We start from the raw sequence: 23,812 nt of genomic DNA, 5'->3' as shown, positions 1-23,812 counted from the left end.
GAAGAAAAATAAAGCTAAGACACTATTTAAGTAAGGAGCAAACAATCTTCTTTATTTCAAAGTATCACTTGCCACTTTTCTAGGTAAACCAGATAATTGCAATCTATAGCACATCAGAACCATTACAGCTTAATTCACTCATTCCTAAAGGTAAACAAACAAATCCTTTCTCAACCTACTGCAGGATGGTAGGTAGGAATTACTGTCCTGGGAAAACTGCCTCTCTTGTATTTTTTTTGCATAGATCTTACTTGATTTGCAGAATTATCCATTTCACTTGCTTGCTAATGGAAACTCAGGTAGAAATTATACCTAGCCCTGAACTCTGGTTCATAACTGGTTTCTACTAGTAAAAGTAATACCAGTAAGTTGTACAGTGTAAAGTGCTTATTAACAATATCCTTTTGTACAGCCAAAAACAAATCAAGGTAGAGAGTGGCAAAACTGTAAAGTTATTTCACTGACAGACAAAAACTTTACAAACTTTATTTACTAGATTAAGAAAACAGTCCCAGTGGCACATTAACGTGGACTTAGTGCTCATTTCTGTGAAGAGGATTTGCATCACTTCTCATTACAGATGTCCGCAAGATAAGAATTTGCAAACCAAGAACTGTGGTTGCATCCTTGCTTTGCAATCACGAGGTTGTGCCAGCAGAACAGAGCTTCTTGAACCTTCCTCCCTGGACAGTTAATACAGTCTGTTCATACAGCTGCTAATTCGTTATTTGCCATCACCTGTTTGTCCCAGACAAACACACTGGTGTACATATGAAAATATTTAACAGGAGGATAGAAAATACCATTCCTAAAGATCACACCAGTCCCATCCTCCTGTGAAGAAGTGCACTTTGCTCCTGACTGCTCAGGGCTTGATAACTGGCAAGCTCCAATGTGAAGGTTGCTGAGCCCGATGTTAGAGAACGCAAAACAGTGGAGTAGCCCTGGACAGAATGGAGAACACACATCACTCAATTTAGGATAAGGGGCAGATAAGTTAGCATAGAAAGCTGCTTAGACCACAGAGAGAAAAAGAGTGTCAGAAGTATACTGCAGTGTACTAGTAAGTTAACTTTTCAATATTACTGTATTATAATTGCAATACATGCATGAGTCAATAATCTTTTTAAAAAATGTTCTCTGTAAAACCTATTTTAGTAGTATCTACTACTTCTCTAACTTACAGCTGAATATGTGGTGGTTTAGCAATCTGAATTGGGCATAAAAAAGCTACTCAATTTGTGGGCACTCCTTCCGACCTTCAGGAATTAAAATACAATTTAAAAAATCCATTCTAAATTTACTTATCCATAACAAAATGAAAAGTAAACTGAAACCAAATTTTTTTAAAGCATATAAAAAAGATCAGTTTTGCAATTGGTAAGGTAATCACATACCATCATTTCTGCTAGTGGAACAGCAGCAACCACAACTCTGTTATCTTGACGAGACTGGATTTCCTGAATATTACCTCTCCTCTGTGCAAGATCAGCGAGTGCTGCACTGAGATGATCTTCACTTACTGTGATTTCTAGGTTCATCAGGGGCTCCAGTATTTGTATACCAGCTTTTTTCAAAGCCTACATGGAAAGGAAGGAACTTACTGATGTATTCTTATGGGTTTTTTTAAAGAAAATTGACATAAGTACTTATATCACTGAAGCTGTCTCAAACTCTCTACTTTTAAAAGCTATAAAGTCCCCAGCAAGGGCATTACAAGGGCATTCAGAGAGGAACAATGACCAGGTATTGACACACATATATTCTCCCAGCAGTAGATCATGCTGCTGTGTTCCACAGCAGCTTACAGTTTCACTGTACCTTTTGCATGCAACGGGAGACACAGGCTGATACCATTGTGTGCGAGGTGTCCGGATGCACTGTCAGTGATTGCACTGTCACATCTATATCTTGAACTGGGAATCCAAGCAGAGGTCCTGGGCAGGGCCAGGGAGAAGAGGTAAAAGGAAAGAGAAAAAAGCTCATTTGTTTTTCAGAGTATTAAGACACATACAAAAATTCTTCAGAATTAATTTGAAGCTTCTCACTTAGTCCTCTTTCCTCTCTCCTTCCCTGTCCTCCCCCCAGGAGTGTGGCTACTGGTCACGGCCCTCATTTTGAGGTTTTGTCATTACCTAACTTTGCCAAAAGAGACAAAGGAATGCAGACTCATACTTTCTTAACTCTATCAAAGGACAGATAATTTTCAAGAAGCTCCTGAATATACTCGTCCAGACAACGATTGCTAAAAAGTTACTTTTAAATACATTATATTATCTAAAACTAGTCTGTTGAAAAAGACATTTGAAAAAGTAGGGAGAACTTTTGTTAACCAGAAGCCAGAATATTTTCTATATTTTCCTTTTGAACACAATATAATCAGAGCAATGCCTGGTACTAACACATGACCAAAACTCCAGGGGAACTCAATTCCATAAAGGATAAACTAGTGTTCTACGCACATTGCCTCCCTCCAACCCAGGACTCTCAACCAGACCAAACTGTATTAGACTAGATGTGAGGCCTGAACCACATCTGAGAAAAAAAGCATCACTTTTTTCAACAGAGAACATGGCCAGGTATTTTTATTTTTTTAAAGCACTTAATGGCATCTATTTTAGGCTGGAGACAGCACAGTTCTGAAGTGTCTTCAAGGAGCACAAAGAAACCACATGGTTAAGAGTCACTCTACAGTCAAAGATGGGAGATGCTTTCCAATTCCACAAAATAACATTGAAAAATTACTTCATGCTGTTCCTTACAGAGAAATTCTCCTTTGTCAATCCACTACCTATTGATTTTACTGGAAGGCAGTTTTTTCCTCACAAGTTACTTAAGACTTTCTATTTTTAATCAAATGTCAAGGATACTTTTAGTCCTTTAGAAAATGCAGACTCTGCAATTAGATAAGGCTTTTTACTGAAAAGTCATGATTTTAACATATTTAAAAATCTAAAAAATTCATTAGTAACAGTAATAGAAGTGTAATACATGCTGGCCTATGAAAGCATTTTTGTTACATCACTATGGTTTATGTGATGTCATCAAGATGCCTCATCTCTTATACCAGATTAAAAAATAAACCAAAACAACTCCAAGCTCACTGCTGACTGACTGAGATGACATCAACCTTAAAAGTAAACCAAAGGCATTCTGACTTCCATTCCTGGCATAGAGAAAAAGGTGTTTGGCAATTTTTGTAGTTGAAGACATTTTGTAATTTTCCTTTGTACCTTACACAGATGTTAGTATGGACTATCTTTTAGTTTCCAAGCTACCAAGCAGGTTTTCCTTCTAGAGAATTGCTTCTTACAAAAATATTAGACCAGTATAGCTGTCATAGGACTTCCTTTACCTTGAATGCATGAATTTGTGATTCCATTTTCTATAGCTCCTTGGAGTTCTTTGGGTAGTACTTCACTGACATTCTCAGCATAGCTGATGATGGGTTTTGTTGTTGCTCCTTCTCCTGACCTGGGCCTTACCTCTACCTCTGCAGTTACAAAGTGTCGTTTATCTCCTACTGTTTTGTCCAATATATCTGCAGGGGAAGAAAAAAAAATACATAAAATTCATCTGAAAGTTACTCATATATTATTTAAAGTAAATCAAGCTACAAAACCAGAAAGAAGATGTTCCATGCATTCACTTATTTTACCCGTAGCTTGGGCAGCATTTAAGATGGTTTCTCGGTATGCTATTTGAAGAGGTCCCAAGTAAGTCTCAATTCCATATTCACGTTTGATTCGGTCATGAATGATTTCTATGTGTAGTTCTCCCATGCCACAGAGGATAGTCTGGTGAGAGGATAGCAGAGAAGTGGAAAAACATGCAATACTCAGGTTTTAATACAAATTCTTTAAGCAAGGACTTGCATGCTTTTGTCTCTTATAAATACTTCTAAGGACCATAATACTTTAAATTCTAAGGACCCTAGAGAAACACAATGCTTTAAGTCATCTGACACAACCACCATTTAAGTGAGAGGTTTTTTAGTACTGTGACCACCATAAAAAAGATAATCTTACCTAACTTTAAAGACTACGTAATTCAAACCTTTTTAAATACAGAATTGTGAAAAACATGCAGAGCATAGGGTGACTTCCTCTGTTCTGTAAAGCACAAGTGTCCAAGACTCCATTTTAGTTTCACAGAACCTTGTACATGTATCACAGGAACATTTAGAGTCCTTTTAATTGAAGAAAAATCTCAATATGCAAATGAACTAACTAAAGTGTGATTTTGATGTTCTAAAATAAAAGATGAGCAATAGAACATTCATCTTACTTGTCCTGTGTCAGGATCTGGCTTCACTTTTAAACTTGGATCTTCACGCTGAAGGCAGCTCAATGCATTATCCAAGTCTGTACAGAAATATCAAACATTATATCTGAAGTGAATGCAGTAATTTGATAATCATAGTAAGTGCCTAAATATCACTCTATTTCCTCAAAACAATCAAAAGGATACTGGAGGAGCATAGATTTTGGCAAACAAAGTTAGGTGAAAGTACAAGTAATCTGCAACTTCTGATTTTATTCCACAAATTAAGTGTGCTACAGAGTAATTTAATTATTATACATACTATTTTCAGAGTGACATTTTGAGCTTCTATGAAGACAGACTGCAACCTACAAATTATTCACAAAGTCAGTAAGAAGAGTATGGTCCTTTTGTACAGATAAAAAATGTCAACTGTTACGTGATTTACTTAAGTATTTCAAGATGAGTTAGACATGAAATCATTCAAATGAAAACGTACATAGTTTTTGTACAGGGTTATTTTTTTTTCTGATTCCCCATTATCTTAACTGCTGAGGAAAGCAGCAGAATGATGAACCAAGAGCTGAGACTGCATTTATCTACCTCACAGTCTTAGGGAGAAAAAAGCAACAAAAGTGAACAAACAAACAAAAGCAAACTAAAACATCCAAACATCACAAAATCAGTAACACCCTACAACCCAGAGGCTCAGCCTGCAGACATGTTTCTTCAAATCTGTTTTCTACCTTGCTCCATTCCATCACAGTACATTGGTAGTTATACCTCCTCCTTTTCACCCACAAACAAGCTCAGCTTTGTTAGAATGAAGATAGAGAATTTAAAGGGTATTTCCAAAAAGAGTCAAATAACCAAGCACTCTGGTACAGAGTGTTGGGAAAGACAGTAAGATTACAGGTCTTAAGTAAGGATGCAAGGATGAACCCTAACGAGACACACAGAAGTCTTGGTATATGAAGACTTTATAGAGTAAAACTGTGAGTGCCAACTGAAAAAAACCCCATGTTTCAAGATTATTTGTACTCAGGTCAGTAGGTACAGCCCACCTGTGTGACTGCAGCAAAACTCAGAATTCCGAGTGCCTCCATCTCTCCATTTCTAAATGATGAACTACTACTTTTCTAGACCCAAAAACTAGAAAAGTAGCAGTCCTGCTTGACATAGAAATAGCAAAGGATATGGACAACCATGATCTAAAGTATACCATCAGTGCCAAACACCAGAAATAACCATACTAGATAGATCATTGGCCGTTAAGTTTGTGCAACTCATTCATCCAGCTAGGTGGCTGCATTGTACCTTGTTGTCTGGCCATTGAAGGAGGTTCAATAGTACAGAAGAAGACAGGCTCAGGAATCTCAACACCTGCCAGCAGAAGACTGTCTACGCCACTCACAGACCTCTTCTTTTCCCCAGCATCCCTCCTGGCTCGGCGTGCTGCAGCAACAGCTGAGGCCTTTGATGACACTATGGTATCTCCAGTGGCACTCTACAGATCAACAGAGGAAGTGATGTGAAATAAAAAACCAAAAACCGTAAACCCAAAATATATGCCAAAGCTGGTTACATTTTAGAAAATCTGTGCAAATGAGATTCATGCAGCCTATTCAGACAGTAAGAAATTAATTATTAAACTAATAGAAGCAAGCATGAAACAAACTTCTGTAACTTAAAACTGTTTCTTTTGGGTAACTGATTCGGAACATTGTTCTCCATTCCCACAGGAGGTCTCTGTGGCATTACACTGCATTTTAAGAGTTACACTATTAATACAAGCTCAAACCCTAAAAAAATACAACTTCAGCTTTCAGTCCTTTCCAATCAGCACTGCAGTTTCCAGGTCAATTACTGATATTTGTACACTGTGGTATTTAATTTTAGGAGGAAGTACATCTGAACGTACTTCAAATAAAGCAAGTTTACATATGTCACCGTAATCAAGAACAGATCTGAGATAGAGCGCTACAGAAATAGAAAGCACTCTAGTGAAACAAGCTCCCTTAAGGTATCAATATTTTTCATTACCTGTTTTAACCCAACAGTCAGGGCAATGTTGCCAGGCATTAGTGATGGTATTTCAATTTGCTGATCAGCAAAAGGCAGGAGCAGCCGGCTCATTCTTTCTCTGAAAATAAAATTCTCTGTTAATAGGACTTTAACAGACATTCCAGTGCTACACTAAACCACACCCCTCTCTTACTCACGTGCAACTTTTGTTAATATTATATACAGCTGACTGAGGTTTCAATGAACCTGAGTAAACACGAACAAAAACTAGTGGTCCACGACATTTATCATGAAGAACTTTGAATGCCAGGGCACACAGGTCATCCTTGTACCACTGTCTGCAAAATGAAAAGCACAACAAAAAGCATACTTGTAGGATTAATCCAATTTACCTAAATTTCCACTCATTTAAGAGGTGATATGTTTCTTACTGTAATGTTAATGGAGGCAGATTTTCAAAAACCATAACTTGTACCAATAAATAATAATCTAAGCAGTTCCACCTCCAACAGGACATGTATGATATCATGTGATTCAGTCAATACTAAATAGGATCCCTAGACCACATTTATATAAAATCCTCAGATTAAAAAAATACTTAAAAATTCCGAAGTGCAAGTTTGACAGCTGGAGATAAATACACCCAGTTCCAGTAGAACTGACCAAAGCAGGTTCAGTACTCAAGTGTACTTTTCTGTCCACACATCTCCACTGTTATTTAATAACTGAAGAGGGTAAACATTTTTAAAGACTATGAATGCTTTGTTAATATATTTCATTTTATCCTTTTGTGTTTTCTTACTTCTGAATCTCCTCTTCTACCCGTACTTACAGAAACTCGTATGAACGCTCATTAGGTGCAGGCAAGTACAGAGTAATAGCATCCAGTAATGGCTGCACCCCTTTGTTCTTCAGTGCACTGCCACAGAGGACAGGGACAGCCTTCTGAGCTAGCGTGATTCTGCGGATAGCAGACTGCAACTGCAAAAAAAGAATTATTTTCTGTTAATGCATGAATTACAATTTAGCCTTAAGTTGCTCCAGGAATCAGATACTGCTAACCAATCCCCAAAATCTAAAAAGTATGTCTGTAAATACATCACTGATCCAAACTCCTTTCACTGCTTTTAACAAGCTCCAAACCATAAACCCGAACATTTAGATGCTAAAACAGAAGACACTGGTTTTAAGATTTCTAAACATTTCATATAGATCTGCTGCTGTTCTTGTTCTAACAGTCATTTTAATTCAGTATGTTGTACCTCAGTGCTATCAACACGCAGTGTCTAAAGATCCAACCATTTCAAAATAGTTGAGATGCTACTTTTGTTAGTGAGAATCAGCAGCTCAGTCACAAACTGCAGAGTCTACCTGAAAGTTCCATTCACCTTTCCCTAAACTCTTTTGCAGCAGTAACTTTCAAAAAAAAAAGAAAACCTCAACTTCCTGAACAAATGTACCCAACTTTTAAAATTATGCCTAGCACGCTGAAGAATCACAGTGCATTTTTATAAAATTCATACTAAGCCAGAATATATTCTATTCTAAATTCACACAACTGTTAATTCACTACAGAAGCTGGTGTGATCTATTTTTTGTTGATAAAACTGCAAAATCATAATTTGCATGTGCCAAACGAAGAATAACCCAAAACCTCAGAATAAGAGATAGTAAACACTTGTAAAAAATACCTTGTCAGCTGATATTAAGTCAAAATTTTCACTATGTTCTCCTAGAACCAGTTCAGCAAATTCATCATCCAAATCTGCAACCTTCAACAGAATAGTTCATTATTATTTGGCATATAGCAGTTTCACATACAAGTCACAAATCTTACTTAGGATATATAGCTAAACAGAGCAGGAACAAAGCCTTTAAAGACATCAGCAATTATAAATCCAAATCACAGAAAATTATGGAAATGAAGGCTTCAAGAACGGATGGAGGGGAAAAAACATTAGAATCCACTTATAAAGCTGCTGTCAAGCAAAACATCCATGGAAGAGAGAATGCTTGTACTTGTCCCTGAAATGGAAAAAACCTCCAGCCACAGAGGGTTTAACCGATGTACTTCAGTCCTGCAAACATGGTGAAGCCTGAAGTAAGCAGCAAGTAACCTTTGCAAGCCAACAGATACTCAGCTGGAAAAAAACAGACAAGCTTCAGGCCATTTTGACCTTCTTCATGTCAAGGATTTATAGGTCCAAAAGCACGTATCTGTTTTCAAATTGTACCAGTTATCTTGACGTGTAACTTAACTCCTTAAACCTTGTCTCACATACACCCCTGCACTGTCACAGACTCAGGACATCTAAGCACAGGAAGGCACTTTGCCCCCTCTATTGGCTGCACCACCAACTGGCCAAACTCTGAAATAAACCCTTGATAAGCAATTAGAAATCTTATCAAGTTAATAGTTAAAACACGAGAGATAAAGGAAATAGTTCATTTAATTAAGTGAAAGTAAAGTGTGCAAAAGGGCTGGTATTCAAAATGCTACATTTTACAGTGTTTCTGATAGGGAATATTAACAGCATAGAAAGCATTTTGAAAGATATTTTATGAACACAAGGTTATCTCAATTATCACACTACTGCTCCACCTCTTCCTCCTTCAGGAAGGGCCCACAAAATAAAGGGGAAAAAACCAACACTGTTCTTACAAACCTTTTTATCTGACAATATATTTCTTAAGCTAAAAGGCTGAGTATTAATACAACCATTTAAAACCTAGTAAATTTGAAAAACAGATTGTGCATATGTTCTACTGAACTCAGAGCAATATAAAACAGATCTCTCCAGTTTCAAAGGAAACGGAAAGCTAGCATCATCTGTTTACACACTTTCACAATGTTATTCAAAGTTGTGTGGAAGGCAGCCCTACCAATAAAAATCTATTTATGATTGGATTGAGCTGCCTCTAACACAGTATTTAGTGCCGTTTTGACCAGCCTGCAACATCCCATCCAGCTTCTAGCTGTCACTTTAGAAGTGTATGGATACCCTGCAGGTTCTAAGTCACACCTGTCAGGCTTCGCATACCAAATACCTTTTGGCATCTAAGACAGTACAAGTACTCTCTGTTTGGAGCTTCCCCAGAACAAAAGAGACTGACAAATTGTACAAACTCCATTGGAAAACCGCTAATGGGGCTGGAGAGCAGCTAGAGGCCCAGAGAGATGGGGTTGTCTGGCTTGGAGAGGCTAAAGCAGGATGCAAATACTGTCTCTTACTATTTGAAATAGTGGTAGTGGGCCTACTTCAGGGAAAACACAACCAGATTCTCCTCAGAGGTACACAAGGAAAGCACCAGCATGGCTGTCTCAGCTTGCAACACTGGACATAAATTCCCATTGGACATAAAGAAATGAGCACTGGGACAGGCTGCCTACAGAGAATCATCGTCCTTTGACTTGAAAACTCAACTGAACAAGCCTGAACAAGTTGATCTAATGCTGAAGTCAGCCCTGCTTTGAGCAGGTCACTTAACCTGACACCTCCAGAGGTCCCTCTCAGTCTTATTTTTTTTACTGCTCTAAGTAATGGTTTCAAATATAGTATGTATTTACTTTAGAACTTTACTTGTTCTATTAAGGTATTTCTTGCATCCTGGACTTCTTGGAACAGGTTTGGATCATCGGTCTCCTGCAGTGGCTTTCGCTCAAAATTTTTTCCATCATCCAAATCAGAAGTAGGTTTCCAAATTATTTGCTCCTTAGTCACAACATCAACCAGTCCTCTAAAGCTCTTGGCTTCCCCAATGGGCAACTGCAAATAGAACAAAAACTTCAGACAGCTGCAAAAAATTAAGAAAGGAGTTCCAGTCAAAAGAAAGGAAATAAGCATTTAATTTCTAAGCTTACCTGTAATAGCAAAGGTTTCGTCTTCAACTTTTGTTTGATGCTCTCAACAGCATATGTAAAACTACAGAAAAAAAACAGATACTAAGTTACACAAAAAGTTATGACATTAGCGAAATAGGTCAACCATTCCCTATTTACTGCAAAAATTACTCCTCTAATTACACAAAAATATGCATTTGCATAATCAAAGAAGTATATAGTAAGTATTAACATAATTGGGTTGCTCTGCACTTAACAGGAAAATGCTAGACATTCTCTTACAAGCTTTTTAGCAGTGATTAAAATAACTGCCTAAATACCTTGCCCTGTTTTTGTCCATCTTGTTTAAAAAGCAAATTCGTGGTATCTGGTGTTTGTCTGCTTGTCGCCAGACTGTCAGAGTTTGTGCCTAAAGCAAAAGACAAAATGGAAACATTAGTGCCAACAGCTGAACTATATGCTCCCCAACACCACTGAAGGTCTGAGTCTGGAGTAGAGAAGGGAACTGTGCTGTGTATTGTGACAATCCCATATCTAGCAACACAGATGAACTTCACAAGCAGCTTTGTCTCATCTTGTCTCAGCTGTTATCATTCCCTTTCCTGCATTAAGAGCAAGCAGGCATAGTGGCAAGGGAATATGGAGAGAAACTAAGCATTACGGGGGGGATATATGGGAAAAACTCAGTAATGCAGCAACTTTATGCTTTATTGCCAAATTACTCAGGCACACATAGGCAGGCATTTCTGTGGCTACATATACAACACTAAAAACCACTGTGGTTTTGATAGTAATTTGTGCACTGCTGAGATATTTCTTTTTAGTTGAAAGTTAAAGCAGGTATATAGAAAAATGAGTTCAGATTCAGAAATAGTCTCTTACCAATACATGGAATAATCCAAGAATTTGCTACAGAGCTTTAGAAAAAAAACAAGCAGATCTAATTGTTTTGTTGTTGGGGGTGGAGGCTATCACTCAGTTCAGGTTCATATTTAATGGCAACTAAATGTTTTCCAGTAGTAAGTCAAATAATGTGATTTACAGTGATTAAGAGTTCTCTCATCCCTCATCCAGGGAAGAAGTATGTCCCATGCAAGAGAGATTTCACATGTAATTTTCTACAGGACTGAACTACTGAAATGTCTTATGCTATAAAAAGTCCAGTTCTAGCCTGCCTCCATCTTTTCTGTACTATGTTAAAAAGGCCATTGGGGAGGGAGAAAATCTGGCAGAAAATTAAATATTTTCTACATGAAACCTGAAAATGAGAAATTGACAGATATTAATTTCTTTCCATTTATGGAGCTAGTCAGAAGCATTCACCTCAATCACCATTTGTAACAACAACAATCAATTTGTAACAATCAACAACAACAAAACAACAAAAATATCCCAAACTTCTAATTGTAATCCCACTTATTTGCTGCTTATTACCATGGAAATTCCTGTGCACAACAGGATTTAAAATTAAATTCTCAGCTTCCGGAAGCTGAATTTTGATAAAAGCATCGAGAGATAATACAGAGCGAAATCTCTGTACATTATTTCAGTCTGATTTAAGTTATTAAGACACTGTGGGAAAAAGACTGGGGGTGACTGGAGGTAAAATCAGAGAAAACTGGGAAGGTGCATTCATGCTCTAACAGAATTTATAGCAGTGTGGAAATTACAGGGTGAAATGCAGTTGCTACTCTCCAGATAGGATGCAATCAGCATGCCTGACTTCCCACACACAATACATGCTGAAGGGGGAGCAGACTGGAGACACTGTGTCCAGGCTCCGCTGAAATCCTTGCAAGAGGGGGAACTCAATGGTACTTTGTAGCTGATAAACCACATAGCAGCTGTCAACCAAGGGAGAAAAAACAAGATTTCTTGCTGTTGAACCAGGAACTGTGGCAAGATCACAGACATACACCTCCATCTTAAAGGTCATCTCAGATGTAACCCTGACATTACCCACCCACAAGGTACGACCACCCCCACTGAACATGATGCATGACTACAGTCACTCAAGCTCCACCTAAACACAAAAATAGTATAAAAGTAAATTAAAAATGGGGAGAAGTTAGAGACTTCTGAGAACTTCTGGGATCAGTCCTGATGGACTGAACTTGTCTTCTCTCCCACAGCGACACCTATTGGGTTAGAACTGTACGCAGGCGGAATGACTACATCACACTAGCTCTGATTAGAGATTAGAGCTGCTTAGTATATTACATTGAATACATTTTTGCAGCCAGATGCTATCACCAGAAGCCTTCAAACCTTCATCTGTCACAGTTTTCGATTCTCTTAATGAGGAGTGTTATTCCATGAACTGTTAAGTCTGAGTCCTTTGAGGGGGCTAACAGTTGCTGGCAACAGGTAATGTACTTGGCTGTGGAGGACCAGGAAGGGGTTTCCCTTACACTGTTGGCATGTGTTCCTGGGTCTTTCCTGAGGCACCAACAGACCAATTAAGGACACCCCAGGAGGGTGTCTTTCTGTTTGCACATGAACCTGAACAAGGTAGTTGAACCACACTCTGATCCGGTGGACTGTTCAGTGAAGGGTCCCCAGGTCCCCATAATGGGACACTGACAGACTGATTTGGCACAGGGATCTCATCTTTCCTGGGGAACTGACAGACGAATCAACACAAAGGGTTTGAGAAAATCTCTCCCCTTTCCCATGACAGACTTCACGCACACACAAAACAATCTAACAGTTGATTTTACCTCAACACCAGCTGAAGCATCAAACACTGCTACTGCTCCATCCAGGACTCTCAAACAACGCTCAACTTCCACTGTAAAGTCCACGTGACCTAAAAAACAATTTTCCTTTTATACCATCATAATTCAAACAGGCAACATCAACAGGTCATTACATATTTAAACAATTTTCTTCTTTCAAATTATGTCAAAACAACTTTTTCTTTACTTGCAGGGAAATACACATTCTCTTTGAATTGAGAATTATTACAGTGAGAACAATTTAATGTGGAAACATCTGAACTTTCTTTATATAAGCTAGTTTTGGAATCAGCAAACAATAAATATCTAAAGCTGAACAGAGCTTAGTTTAGGCGTTTTTACTGATGCAATTAAACCAATTAAATTTTGCACCATATTTAAGACACCCTGTGACACTCCACCTCACCCACTCTCCCTTAATAATATGAATACAGCTAAAAAGCAGTACCTGGGGTGTCAATCAGATTGATTCTGTAGTCCTTCCAGTCAAATGTAACAGCAGCAGACTGAATGGTAATACCACGTTCTCGCTCTTGTGCCATAAAATCTGTCACCGTGTCTCCATCATCAACATCTGTAAACAGAAAGCAGGATTGGGTAGGTAATCAATTCAAAATCTGAAATTGTCATTGAAATACAGATGTCAAGAGAGAGTTAGAAATACAGTCCCTTTTACAAATACAGATGTATAAGCTACGAAAATTAGCTTTTTTAAAAATATTGTAGTGTCAGGTAATTTACCCAGGCTCCCTTTCCAAGGAACAAGTGCACTACGAGTGAAAGACAAGCAATTCCAAGAACCTTGTTGTTGTTCTTAATTCTAGTAACACCATGAGTATCTTAAACAAAGTCCAAAATCATGAACAAACTACAGCTTTTAAAAATCTGGCTGCCCTCACTGTGTGGAATGTGACTGACATTTTATAATTTGGTAATCACAAGGTAATTAAATCAAAAGTAAAGTACAAACAAACAAACCACCAAGTAAGAGGTTGGGTTTTGCTTAATTTTTAATAACAAGAGAAGCAGTTCCACACTTTTAAATTAGCAGGATGCAAGTTCAACCACTTCACAAGCCTAACATATTCTATCAGTCATACACAGTATAGAACAGGGTATAAAATTTAAGAAGTCAAAAAGAAACACAGACAGAGGCTGCTGTGACCATTTCAATCTTGAAGAATTCTATTAAAGTCAGTGTAGCAAGGAATTCTTCCTGCGCTATGGCTTTCAAAAGAAATGGATACTTTTTTTTACTCTGGTTTCTTCACAGGTCAAAAGAGAACTCAACAAACTGCTTTACCAGAATGGCAATGAGCAATCAGTAAAATAAGGAGATTCTCTAATTAAATGTTAAACAAAACATAATGTGCTAAAAGTAAAAGAAAAATACAAACCTTTGGTATCTCAAAGCAGCACTGCCTTGGAACACAAAGGAATATGCATTAAAATTCAATCAAATTGCAGCACAGTGTTGGAACAACTGCCTTCTACATGAGGTATTCCACCAGCAACTGTACTGCATGCAATCATACTCTATTAAATTTCTTAAACCTACTGAAATGCAAAAAGTATTTCTAACCTCCAAGTGTTCTTATATATCCAGAATAATACAGCATTCTCTCTGTTGTTGTAGTTTTGCCTGCATCAATATGAGCCATAATGCCAATGTTTCGGATTCTACATAAAGTGAAAACATTGTGGTTAGTGTGGTAATTTTTTATCCTGTGATAATTCTTATTTGCATAAATGGTTAATATTCCCAAGAATACTACACCAGCTTTATAGCATTATTCCTCTGCTGCCTATCTAATACAGTGTACATTCTAACACTGAAGGATGTCAGTATCCTGGCATATGGGTGGATTTTCTTCAAATCAGTAGTACTGAACAGTGCTACAAAAGGTTTCCAAGATCCACTTCAGGGAAGGCTACTTCTTGGGCTCATCCTCACCCATCTGCCCTCCCGACAAACAGAAGCAGCTCCTCCCCTTTCTTGTCCATCCCAATCCCTGACCTGGTGCCCAAAACAATCTGTTGCATTTATACCCCAAATACAGCACCCAAGTTCCCATGAAGTTGTCCTTGATCTGGTTCAGCCTACTCTTCCTTTCTGAAGTGGCTCACCAGCAGCTTCCAGAACTGCTTCACTTGCTCTGCACAGCACAGGCTTGTGATCAGCCCCCATGCTCACCATTAATACTAGCTTGACCTCACCCTCAGGTACACCCTACCCTCAGCAGCCTTCCAAGGAACTTCAGCCCCAGGACATTTCTTTGGCAGCTTAGCTCCTAACTGCCTTGCCCCCACCTAATGTGGCAGAGTGCTCCCATGAACACAAAGCACATGGCCCTGCCCACAGCAGCAGTCTAGTTGCCAAGACATCCTTCTTCAGCTCTCACCAAAACCATGGCTTTGGAGCTTCTCCAACAGCCAAGTTTTGTTTATGATGGTGCAAGCAAGAGACAACCCAAGATCTCTGTGCCACCATCAAGCACTATATATTGAAATGTCACAAGGGTAAAGGTAAGCAAGTACTAACTTTAAATTAAACATGCACATGTGACAGGCATGGCAACAACCTATGATTCTTTATCACACTGCTAACTGAAGTTACATCCAAACAATAAACTAGCTTGATGTACCTGGATATATGAGGATTAATGACAGAATGTAGAGACTTAACATCTCCTGGAAACAAACAAAATGAAACAACTTTTCAGACAGAATCCAACGTAGAAATATATTAAGAAAACTTCTAAAAACCTTACTTAAAACAAAGAGATTCAGAGCCACAAGTCATGACAATCTGTAATCTCTACCACCTCACATTTCTAAAGATACATGCTTAATTTCAAATAAACCTCTCCTCACCTCAAAAAAAGAGAAACACTTCAAAAGACAGCTGTAATTTAGAAAGAACAGGACAAAGCCAATACAGAAAAGTATCATCAGCACAGTAATATCTTACTCTGCAGAAACATACCTCAGTTCAAAACAACTGTAATGCTGACATTCATCTAAACTGGTGATTATATAACATATTTGAAAAGTTATTTCTCCTCTAAGCCTTGAAGCTATACAGTATAATTTTCAGTGATAAAAGGCAAGCTGACCTGAGTTGAGAAAATATGGGACTGGCAAGTTTTAAATGCTATTTTCTTGCAAGATATATTCTTTCTCACACAATTTAGCTGGAAAATAAGTTGTCACAGTAATATTTTTTGAAACTAACCCAAATCCAGTCACTCAAGCTATTGAAGTTGTGTTTCAGAAACTCTCATAGTACTTAAGTTCATCTTTGATAGGGCAAACAGAAATTCAACAATATTTAAGCTAACATTCCCTCACCATCTACAGATCATCTGTCTCACCAGAGAGACATTAAAGAAGCATCTTACAGGAACTGTTAATGAGGGGTTCCAGCACACTTCACAACTGACCTGTCTTCTTATAACGTGTACCTTTTCTTATTATTGCTTTCTAAAAGCTTTATACCGTGAATGTACTGAGAAAAGAGCAGCAACACAAAACTCTTCAGTCCTTAAGCTACTTAAGTCCTCTATTTATGTTTCATGCACTAAATTCTAATAAACAATGACCAAAAGAATACAATGAAACAGAAAGTACACAGAAATAGACAGTATTTTTTATTCTTACTCACTTTTAAATTAATCTTTACTATTAAGGAACCAACATAAACTTATACCTGGTGGAGAACTGTAGTTTCTCAGACTGCAGTTTTGCTGTATCACACTCATGATTCTCATTTTTGTCTTTCTGAAATACATGTACTTGAAAGAAAAAAGAATCATACATAATGTTTGTTACAACTAGTTACTTTGTAGCAAAATTTTTGGCAGCTGTAGAAAAATTAACTAAAAAAATACCTACAAGAACAGATACTGTTGTCAGGTACTTATATAAGATAAAAACACCAACTACTTAGAAGCAGATGCTTGAAGATGATGCCCACACTGAGGTTTAAACCAGATTCAATCCCAATAATATTTGGGATGTTCAGTAAAAATCTATGGCAGCATCAAAGTATTTTGCCAATAGCCAAAATTTTTGAAATACATCTAATTATTTGTGCAAATAATTTAACAATGACAAGAGTTAAGTAGTCAAAAAATTTACACAAAAATTACAAATTCAACTTCCCGATTCTTAAGTCCCATTCCAACATGAAGTATGCATTGTCTGGAGGCCAACTGTTAAAGACAAAAAAAAAACACACACAAAAACCAACACCCCAATTAAAAAAGTTTACTCAGAATAACCCAAGTGTTTCCTTTGCTCACAGAGGAAGTATCAAAATTGGGGGAAGTTTACCTTAGTGCACAAACTTGATGACTTCAATACATTCACTGAAAATTTCCCCATAATTCTCAACATTCTGGCTCCCGTCTCTAAAGCTGTTCCCTGGCAAGGTAAGTAAACATTGTACAAAATGTTTATGACAGGAAACAGGTTAACTATGTTCCTTTGACATAACTCAATCATAAAATGTCATTCTTTTTTAATGGAAATCAGGTTAATATTTTTCAGGTTATTGCTTTGCAGGTTAAATCAGCGTCAGATATGTAATAATAATGTCATTAAGCCTTAACAATACAGCACAAATGCATGCCCACAAACACTAAACATATTTCTCATGAAAATAATATATTTCTCAAGGAAACAGTTAAGCAGAATAATAAAAATCAGAGTTTGCACTCACTCTCAGACAAGCATCGGTTACTCGGCAGCAAAGTGCAAACAGCTTTTCTAGTCTTGAAGGAGAAAGGATTGCAGGACAAAGTACCTATTTAGGACAGAAATAACAGAAAATATTAAGTATTATGACCTTTTAAGCATAGCCAAAAAACACTGCAACACAACGCCCAAGTGCAGCAGCTTCAAAAGCATTCCTGGATGGCTGCTGGTTATTTGAGGAGACGTCACTGTCCAGCTCCCGTGACTTTATGCTTCGCAGTAGTTTCACAGTCAAGGGTAAGAGGCTCAGCGCACACGCTCACCTCCCCGCCCTCATCTTGCGAGCCGCACAGGTCTCCTGGCGGTCAGCGCACTATGCTGACCGGGGCAGCGGGACGAGCGCGGTGCCTTCACGCTGCCCGTGACGTGCCCCGAAGCCGAGCGCAGCCGAGTCCCGCGAGGGGCCGATCCCCGGTGGCGGTCCGCAAAGCGACAGCGCCTTCCCCGCCGCGCTACGAACCCCTGCGGCGTTTCTGCGCCGGCTCCGGGTCGCCTTCGGCCGCCCGGACCTGCCCCACGGCCCAGCCCGGGACGGCGCGGGCCCCGCCCCTGCCGGCACAGCCGCCGGAAACCGAACTGCTTCTCCCTTCCCCCGCCACCTCACCTCCCTCCCGCGTTCCGCTCTCCCGCCACAACCTGACAGACCAGGCAGCAAAAAGCGCCTCTTCAGCCTCTCCCGCTGCGTCTTTCCCCCTCTTCCCGGTCTCGCCTAGCCAGCCGCGAAGCCCTCGGGGGGCGCGGACCGCCACCTTTCCGCCGGGAGGAACCAAAGCGGCGCGGGGGAGAGTTTCCAGCCGGGGCCGCTTCCCAAGACGCCCGCCCTTTCCGCCGCGGAGGAGGCCGCGGGGCTGCCGACATGGTGGGAGCCGGGGCTGCGGGATACGGGAGCTGGGGACACGGGACACGGGGCCGGGGCGGGGGGATGCAAACGGCGGGGACGGGGAGGCTGCGGAAGGCCGGGTGGGCCCCGCAGTGAGGGGTACCGCCGTCAGGCCGCCGCCTCCCCGCGTGTGGCGGAGGCGCCGTCCCCGCCCCGCGGGCGCCCGTGCCCGCTGACCGCGCTGCCTTTGTGCCCGCAGCCGCAGAACGAGCACATCGAGCTCCACCGCAAGCGCTATGGCTACCGGCTGGACTACCACGAGAAACGGAGGAAGAAGGAGGGCCGGGAGGCGCACGAGCGGTCCCGCAAGGCCAAAAAAATGATCGGGCTGAAGGCGAAGCTCTACCATAAGCAGCGGCATGCCGAGAAGATACAGATGAAAAAGACGTGAGTGTCCGCTTCCTCTCTGATGCCGTCATCCTGACGCTTGAAGGCTGAGACGAGACGTTGATATTGTTACAAAGGGCTCGTTATTACTTGAGTCACATGTTATGGTTTTAAATGGCAGTCAAGCTGCAGGAGGATGAGGACTTAAATGAATGTTATCAGTTCCACTGCTAGTTCTCTCCGAGAGAAGTGTTGATGAGCAGTAATCGTGACTAATATAATCATGACAAAAAACGTGAATGCATTTCCTTGGAGCATTATATCAGCTGCTGTGTTACTGTAGCAAGAGGCAGCAGGCATTTTTTAATGGTTAATAGAAAATATACAGTAGCATACACAGTATTTGAGCAGAAGGTGAGGCCTCTCTTCAAGGATAAATAACCGTGTCAAGTATAGATAAATAAAAGTATTTTCTGTAAATTTTACCTGCTGTCCAGAACTTGAAATCAAAGCTGTTAACAGTCTCATTAGTTGCTAATGAATGTCATACCTGTTCACCATGTTGTTTTTGCTGGTTTCAAAGTCTAGATAGCTGGTTTCCTCTGCTACTTTTAAAGATAATGGGTTTATTAACTAGTTTGTGGTCTTTTCTTCCCCACTGTAAATGACCTCAAAATTAACAAAACCTAGCCCCTTTTACAAACACATATTCCTCACATATGTAAGCATTGGCATCAAATCTCAGAGGAGGAGTAGAATGTTATTTTTTGTCACCGGAGAGGAAAGCTACTATCTGTCAAAGTGCTTGGCGTTTGCTTTAGGTCATTCAGAAGTTCCTTAAAGAGGTGCATGTCTTTCTTGAGTTCCTGTCCTAGTAGGAAGTGACAAGATTAGGTGAAGTTAGTAGTTTACCTTGAAAATTATTTAGTATTATTCCTTAAATATAAATACATAATTCTTTACAAATATCTCTTAAAGGAAAATTTGAGCAGGCACAGGAATCAACAGTCTCTGTGCAGGCTGCATGTTGGATTGCACTTCACTACTAGTTTGATGATGTTACACAGCAGCCTTGGAAAGATTTTTATTGACACAGAAAAGTTAAAGGGATATATCTAAAAATAAGTATCTTTTCTTGTGCTGTTAATATTGATTTTCTTACTTTGCAGCATTAAAATGCATGAGAAGAGAAACACAAAGCAGAAGAATGATGAAAAAACACCCAAAGGAGCTGTACCAGCATACCTGCTGGACAGAGAGGGCCAGTCCCGGGCCAAGGTCCTCTCTAACATGATCAAACAAAAAAGAAAAGAAAAAGCTGTAAGTAAATGTATCAAAGTTCAGATACTTACAATTACGTGTAACAATGACCACTTTGTGTTGCTGATGCCTGGTTCCCTAACAGCCTTCAAGCAAAGGCTAATTAAAGCATGAAACCTTGAGTAACTGCACAGTTTAGGACAATGCAAGCATATGCTGTATCTTGATTTTTATAACTTTTAAGTGCTAATTAAAATAAGTGGCTATGAATTGCATAACAAGTATAGTCTACCCCTGTGCTTTACAGAAACTTAATTTTATGCTTTGGTTTTTCCCCTTTCATTTAACTATGTGGCATGTAAGAATATTGAGCTTTTTTTTGTTTTACCCTCCTTCCAGGGGAAGTGGGAGGTTCCTGTGCCAAAGGTTCGTGCACAGGGAGAAACAGAAGTTTTAAAGGTGATTCGTACAGGGAAGAGAAAGAAGAAGGCATGGAAGAGGATGGTTACAAAAGTTTGTTTCGTTGGAGATGGCTTTACTAGGAAGCCTCCTAAGTACGAGCGATTCATTCGACCAATGGTAATGTTTTAGAGCCTTAAAGAACATTTAAGTAATAGTTCTTTTGATTTACTGCTTTGATTTTCTGTGGTGAGGAAACTTTCTTGTATGATAATGTACTTGATCACTACTTATGTAGAACATTCCCATTAGTTCCCTTGCAAAAATATAAACTTCTAATAGCATGGGGGGGTGGGGAGATGCCTCTGTAGTCACAGTCTGTGTTGAAATACGTGCCTTTATTCCTGTAACTCAGATGATGCCAGTAAGTTAAAGCTACAGTCTCTCAAATTAGCATGGGAAAATGTTTATCAAAGGTACTTTGCATAGCTTTTAAAGCTGGAGGTGTCTTTTTCAAGCTGCTGTGATTCTCTGAACTGCAGAAGCCCCCTCTGTTCTAGGACTTCAGAATTCCCTCCTTTTGGCTTAGGTAATCTTGAAGCACAGTCGGGACTGTATGCAAGGGAAAGGCTGTGCCTCCAGCCTGACCTTTACTTACACAGCTGCAGGAACAGTGCCTGGGCTCTATCATCCTGGCAGTGCACAGGCAGAAGAGCTGGATTCAGTGATAATAGTGTTGTTTTATATAAATACCCGTTCCTGTTCCCTCACAGGAATCAACAATCACTGTGCAGGCTGCCTGTTGGATTGTACTTCACTACTAGTTTGATGATGTTACACAGCAGCCATGGAAAGATTTTAATTGACACAGAAAAATTTATGGTACATAATGGTAAAGTACCCTCTATGAAGTGCAGGTCACTAGATAAAAAGTGCTACAGGAGATGAGTATTTCATATTTTGCCATACTTTCTTCATGAAACAGAAATTGTCCAAGGTAACAAGTATTACTGTTGGGCTACTACTGAAAATTGACATCCTGAAAACATACATGGAAAGCTTTATCTTGTCATTAATCAGATTTTAAAATAAGTCTGGCAATCTACAGTAGGCAGATGGCATTCTGCATTCTAAGTTGTTTCATTCTTCCCAGTATCTCTAAAGATGAGGACATAATTCTCAATATGTTTAACCGTATCAGTTGTGAGAGCTTAAAGCAAATATTAACTCATTCTAACACTCTTTATGCAACAGGGCTTACGTTTCAAGAAGGCACATGTGACTCATCCTGAACTTAAAGCTACTTTTTGCCTACCTATCCTGGGTGTAAAAAAGAATCCATCATCTCCTTTGTATACACAACTGGGAGTAATTACTAAGGGTACCGTCATTGAGGTGAACGTGAGTGAGCTTGGCCTTGTGACGCAAGGGGGCAAAGTTATTTGGGGTAAGTTTAGCTAGTTATACTGCAGAACTATTTTTTAAAGTCTTTAGTCTTCATTGCATCATGTATTGTTAAGACCTCAGCCTTTAGTAAGAATTGATCCATTGTTAAAAGTTAGGTTTGGGCTGTAGCAGAAGCAGCTAATAGCAACTCTAAAAATACAAGCTTTAAGTGTTAATTTGAGGCTTTTATTCACACTTCCAAAATCAAATCAGATGAAATTCAGAACAAAGACTCAGCTTGTTTGCCTGTGTATCACATTGAGCAATGCCACAAGTCTGTAAAGACTAACATGTGAACTGTGAACAATTGAGATTCTGCACCTGGGATGGGGCAGCCATGGTTGTGTGTATGGGCTGGGGAACAGTAGGCTGGAAAGCAGTGCCCGGGAAAGGGACCAGTGGGTCCTGGTCAGTGGCAAGTTGAACATGAGTCAGCAGTGCCTGGCAGCCAGGAGGCCCACCCACGTCCTAGGGGGCATCAGGCACAGCATCACCAGCCGGGCAAGGGAGGGGATTGTCCTGCTCTGCTCTGCACTGGGGCAGCCTCACCTCCAGTGCTGGGGGCAGTTCTGGGTGCCACAGGATAAGAGAGATATAAAACTATTGGAGAGTGTCCAAAGGAGGGCCACGAGGATGGTGGAGGGTCTGGAGGGGAAGCTGTACAAGTAGCAGCTGAGGACACTGGAGCCTGGAGAAGAGGGGAGACCTCACTGTGGTCTTCAATATCCTCACGAGGGGAAGCAGAGGGGCAGGCACTGCTCTCTTCACTCTCGTGGCCAGTGACAGGACTCGAGGTAACAGCATGCAGCTGAGTCAGGGGAGATTTAGGTTGGATATCAGGAAAAAGGTTCTTCACCCAGACTGCGGCTGAGCACTGGAACAGGCTCCCAAGGGAAGTAGTCACAGCACTAAGCCTGACAGATTTTATGAGGCATTTGAACAATACTTTCAGGCACATGGTGTGATTCTTGGGAGTGTTCTGTGTAGGGCCAGAAGTTGGACTCAGTGATCCTGATGCATCCCTTCCAACTCAGCATATTTTGTGATTCTGTGATCTTCATAGGATCAGACTGACTTCATTTAACAGAGGGGTTCACTTGGACAGTAGGAAGCCTAAGAATTTTTTTTAATCTATTCAGAATTCTAAATGATCCATTTATAAAAAAGAGCTTGAATATAATGTTTTGAGAACATAAATTTACAGCTCAGTAGAAGGTAGATTTAGATTTCAAAACGCGTTTGAGTCCCTATACTTCAGAGACTTGTTGTTCGAATTTGCAAATATAGAAAGATCTAATCCATATGAACTACTTCAAGGTTTTGTACACAATATATTCCCTTTTCTCCCTAGGGAAATACGCCCAAGTAACTAACAATCCAGAAAATGATGGCTGTATTAATGCAATGCTGCTTGTTTAAATTGGATACCAAGCATTGGATATGGGCACCTACAAAAGAAGAGGACTTTACACAAATTTACAAGATCTTTGGAACCTTCAGCCATTCCAGAACAGTGACCCCACATACTCACAAGCTGATGAGGAACTTCAGCCAGAAACAACTGCTCACATTTTTTTATTTTTGTTTGGTCAGCTGAACATTGTCCAAATAAAGAGATTTAGTTTTTATGCTTTGCTCATGTGGTATAGATTGGCTCTAAACCATCTTGGTGGTTTTACAGTAGCAGTTTCCTTGCTTAAGTGAAAAGCGGAAAGGACTCCACTACTAAATAAGTAGTAAAGTAGGTATGTTTATTCCAGCGCTGGGATGCACGGGGGATCGCTCCCCCAAAATCACGCGTGCCGACAGCTGCATTCAGCTCGGTATTTATCGGGTTACAAGTTCCAAATCATTAAGTTTCCTAACAAACTCATA

At 39.8% G+C, this 23,812-nt stretch overlaps 2 protein-coding genes across 3 annotated transcripts; one reads left to right on the top strand and one right to left on the bottom strand.

Moving 5' to 3' along the window:
- Positions 1–31: 31 nt before the first annotated feature.
- Positions 32–18,082, bottom strand: GFM2 (GTP dependent ribosome recycling factor mitochondrial 2). 2 transcript variants are annotated; one of them, XM_069001748.1, is made up of 22 exons: positions 17,889–18,082; positions 17,591–17,674; positions 17,203–17,292; positions 16,577–16,661; positions 15,513–15,558; positions 14,450–14,547; positions 13,316–13,441; positions 12,850–12,938; positions 10,450–10,538; positions 10,151–10,211; positions 9,870–10,055; positions 7,980–8,060; positions 7,121–7,269; positions 6,486–6,626; positions 6,307–6,406; positions 5,581–5,770; positions 4,288–4,364; positions 3,659–3,797; positions 3,356–3,541; positions 1,822–1,937; positions 1,398–1,580; positions 32–944 (listed from the first exon to the last, which is right to left on the bottom strand). In XM_069001748.1, the coding sequence occupies exons 3-22, from the start codon at positions 17,263–17,265 to the stop codon at positions 816–818; spliced, it is 2,334 nt and encodes a 777-aa protein (XP_068857849.1). In that variant the 5' UTR covers positions 17,266–17,292; positions 17,591–17,674; positions 17,889–18,082; the 3' UTR covers positions 32–815. The 2 variants fall into 2 exon arrangements, with proteins under 2 accessions (XP_068857849.1, XP_068857850.1); XM_069001749.1 differs by lacking the exons at positions 14,450–14,547; positions 15,513–15,558.
- A 298-nt stretch (positions 18,083–18,380) lies between these two features.
- NSA2 (NSA2 ribosome biogenesis factor) lies at positions 18,381–23,565 on the top strand. The gene is made up of 6 exons (XM_069001753.1): positions 18,381–18,484; positions 18,705–18,892; positions 20,002–20,152; positions 20,492–20,671; positions 21,746–21,938; positions 23,289–23,565. Exons 1-6 carry the CDS (start codon positions 18,482–18,484, stop codon positions 23,354–23,356), a joined length of 783 nt encoding a protein of 260 aa, XP_068857854.1. The 5' UTR covers positions 18,381–18,481; the 3' UTR covers positions 23,357–23,565.
- Positions 23,566–23,812: the final 247 nt, after the last annotated feature.

This window comes from Aphelocoma coerulescens, assembly GCF_041296385.1.
Source record: "Aphelocoma coerulescens isolate FSJ_1873_10779 chromosome Z unlocalized genomic scaffold, UR_Acoe_1.0 ChrZ, whole genome shotgun sequence".
In the NCBI taxonomy this organism is placed as follows: Eukaryota; Metazoa; Chordata; class Aves; order Passeriformes; family Corvidae; genus Aphelocoma; species Aphelocoma coerulescens.
The sequence above is the reverse complement of the archived record's forward strand: the minus strand, read 5'-3'. Positions and strand labels throughout refer to the sequence as shown.

Excerpts from the sequence above, each read along its gene's own strand:
- GFM2 (XM_069001748.1), bottom strand. The coding sequence starts at position 17,265 with ATGTTGAGAATTATGGGGAAATTTTCAGTGAATGTATTGAAGTCATCA. Across the intron at positions 6,407-6,485 it reads AATATTAACAAAAGTTGCAC|AGAAAGAATGAGCCGGCTGC; the intron begins GTGAGTAAGAGA and ends TTTTATTTTCAG. Across the intron at positions 4,365-5,580 it reads TTCAATGGCCAGACAACAAG|ACTTGGATAATGCATTGAGC; the intron begins GTACAATGCAGC and ends ATTTCTGTACAG.
- NSA2 (XM_069001753.1), top strand. Across the intron at positions 18,893-20,001 it reads AAGATACAGATGAAAAAGAC|CATTAAAATGCATGAGAAGA; the intron begins GTGAGTGTCCGC and ends CTTACTTTGCAG. Across the intron at positions 21,939-23,288 it reads AGGGGGCAAAGTTATTTGGG|GGAAATACGCCCAAGTAACT; the intron begins GTAAGTTTAGCT and ends TTTTCTCCCTAG.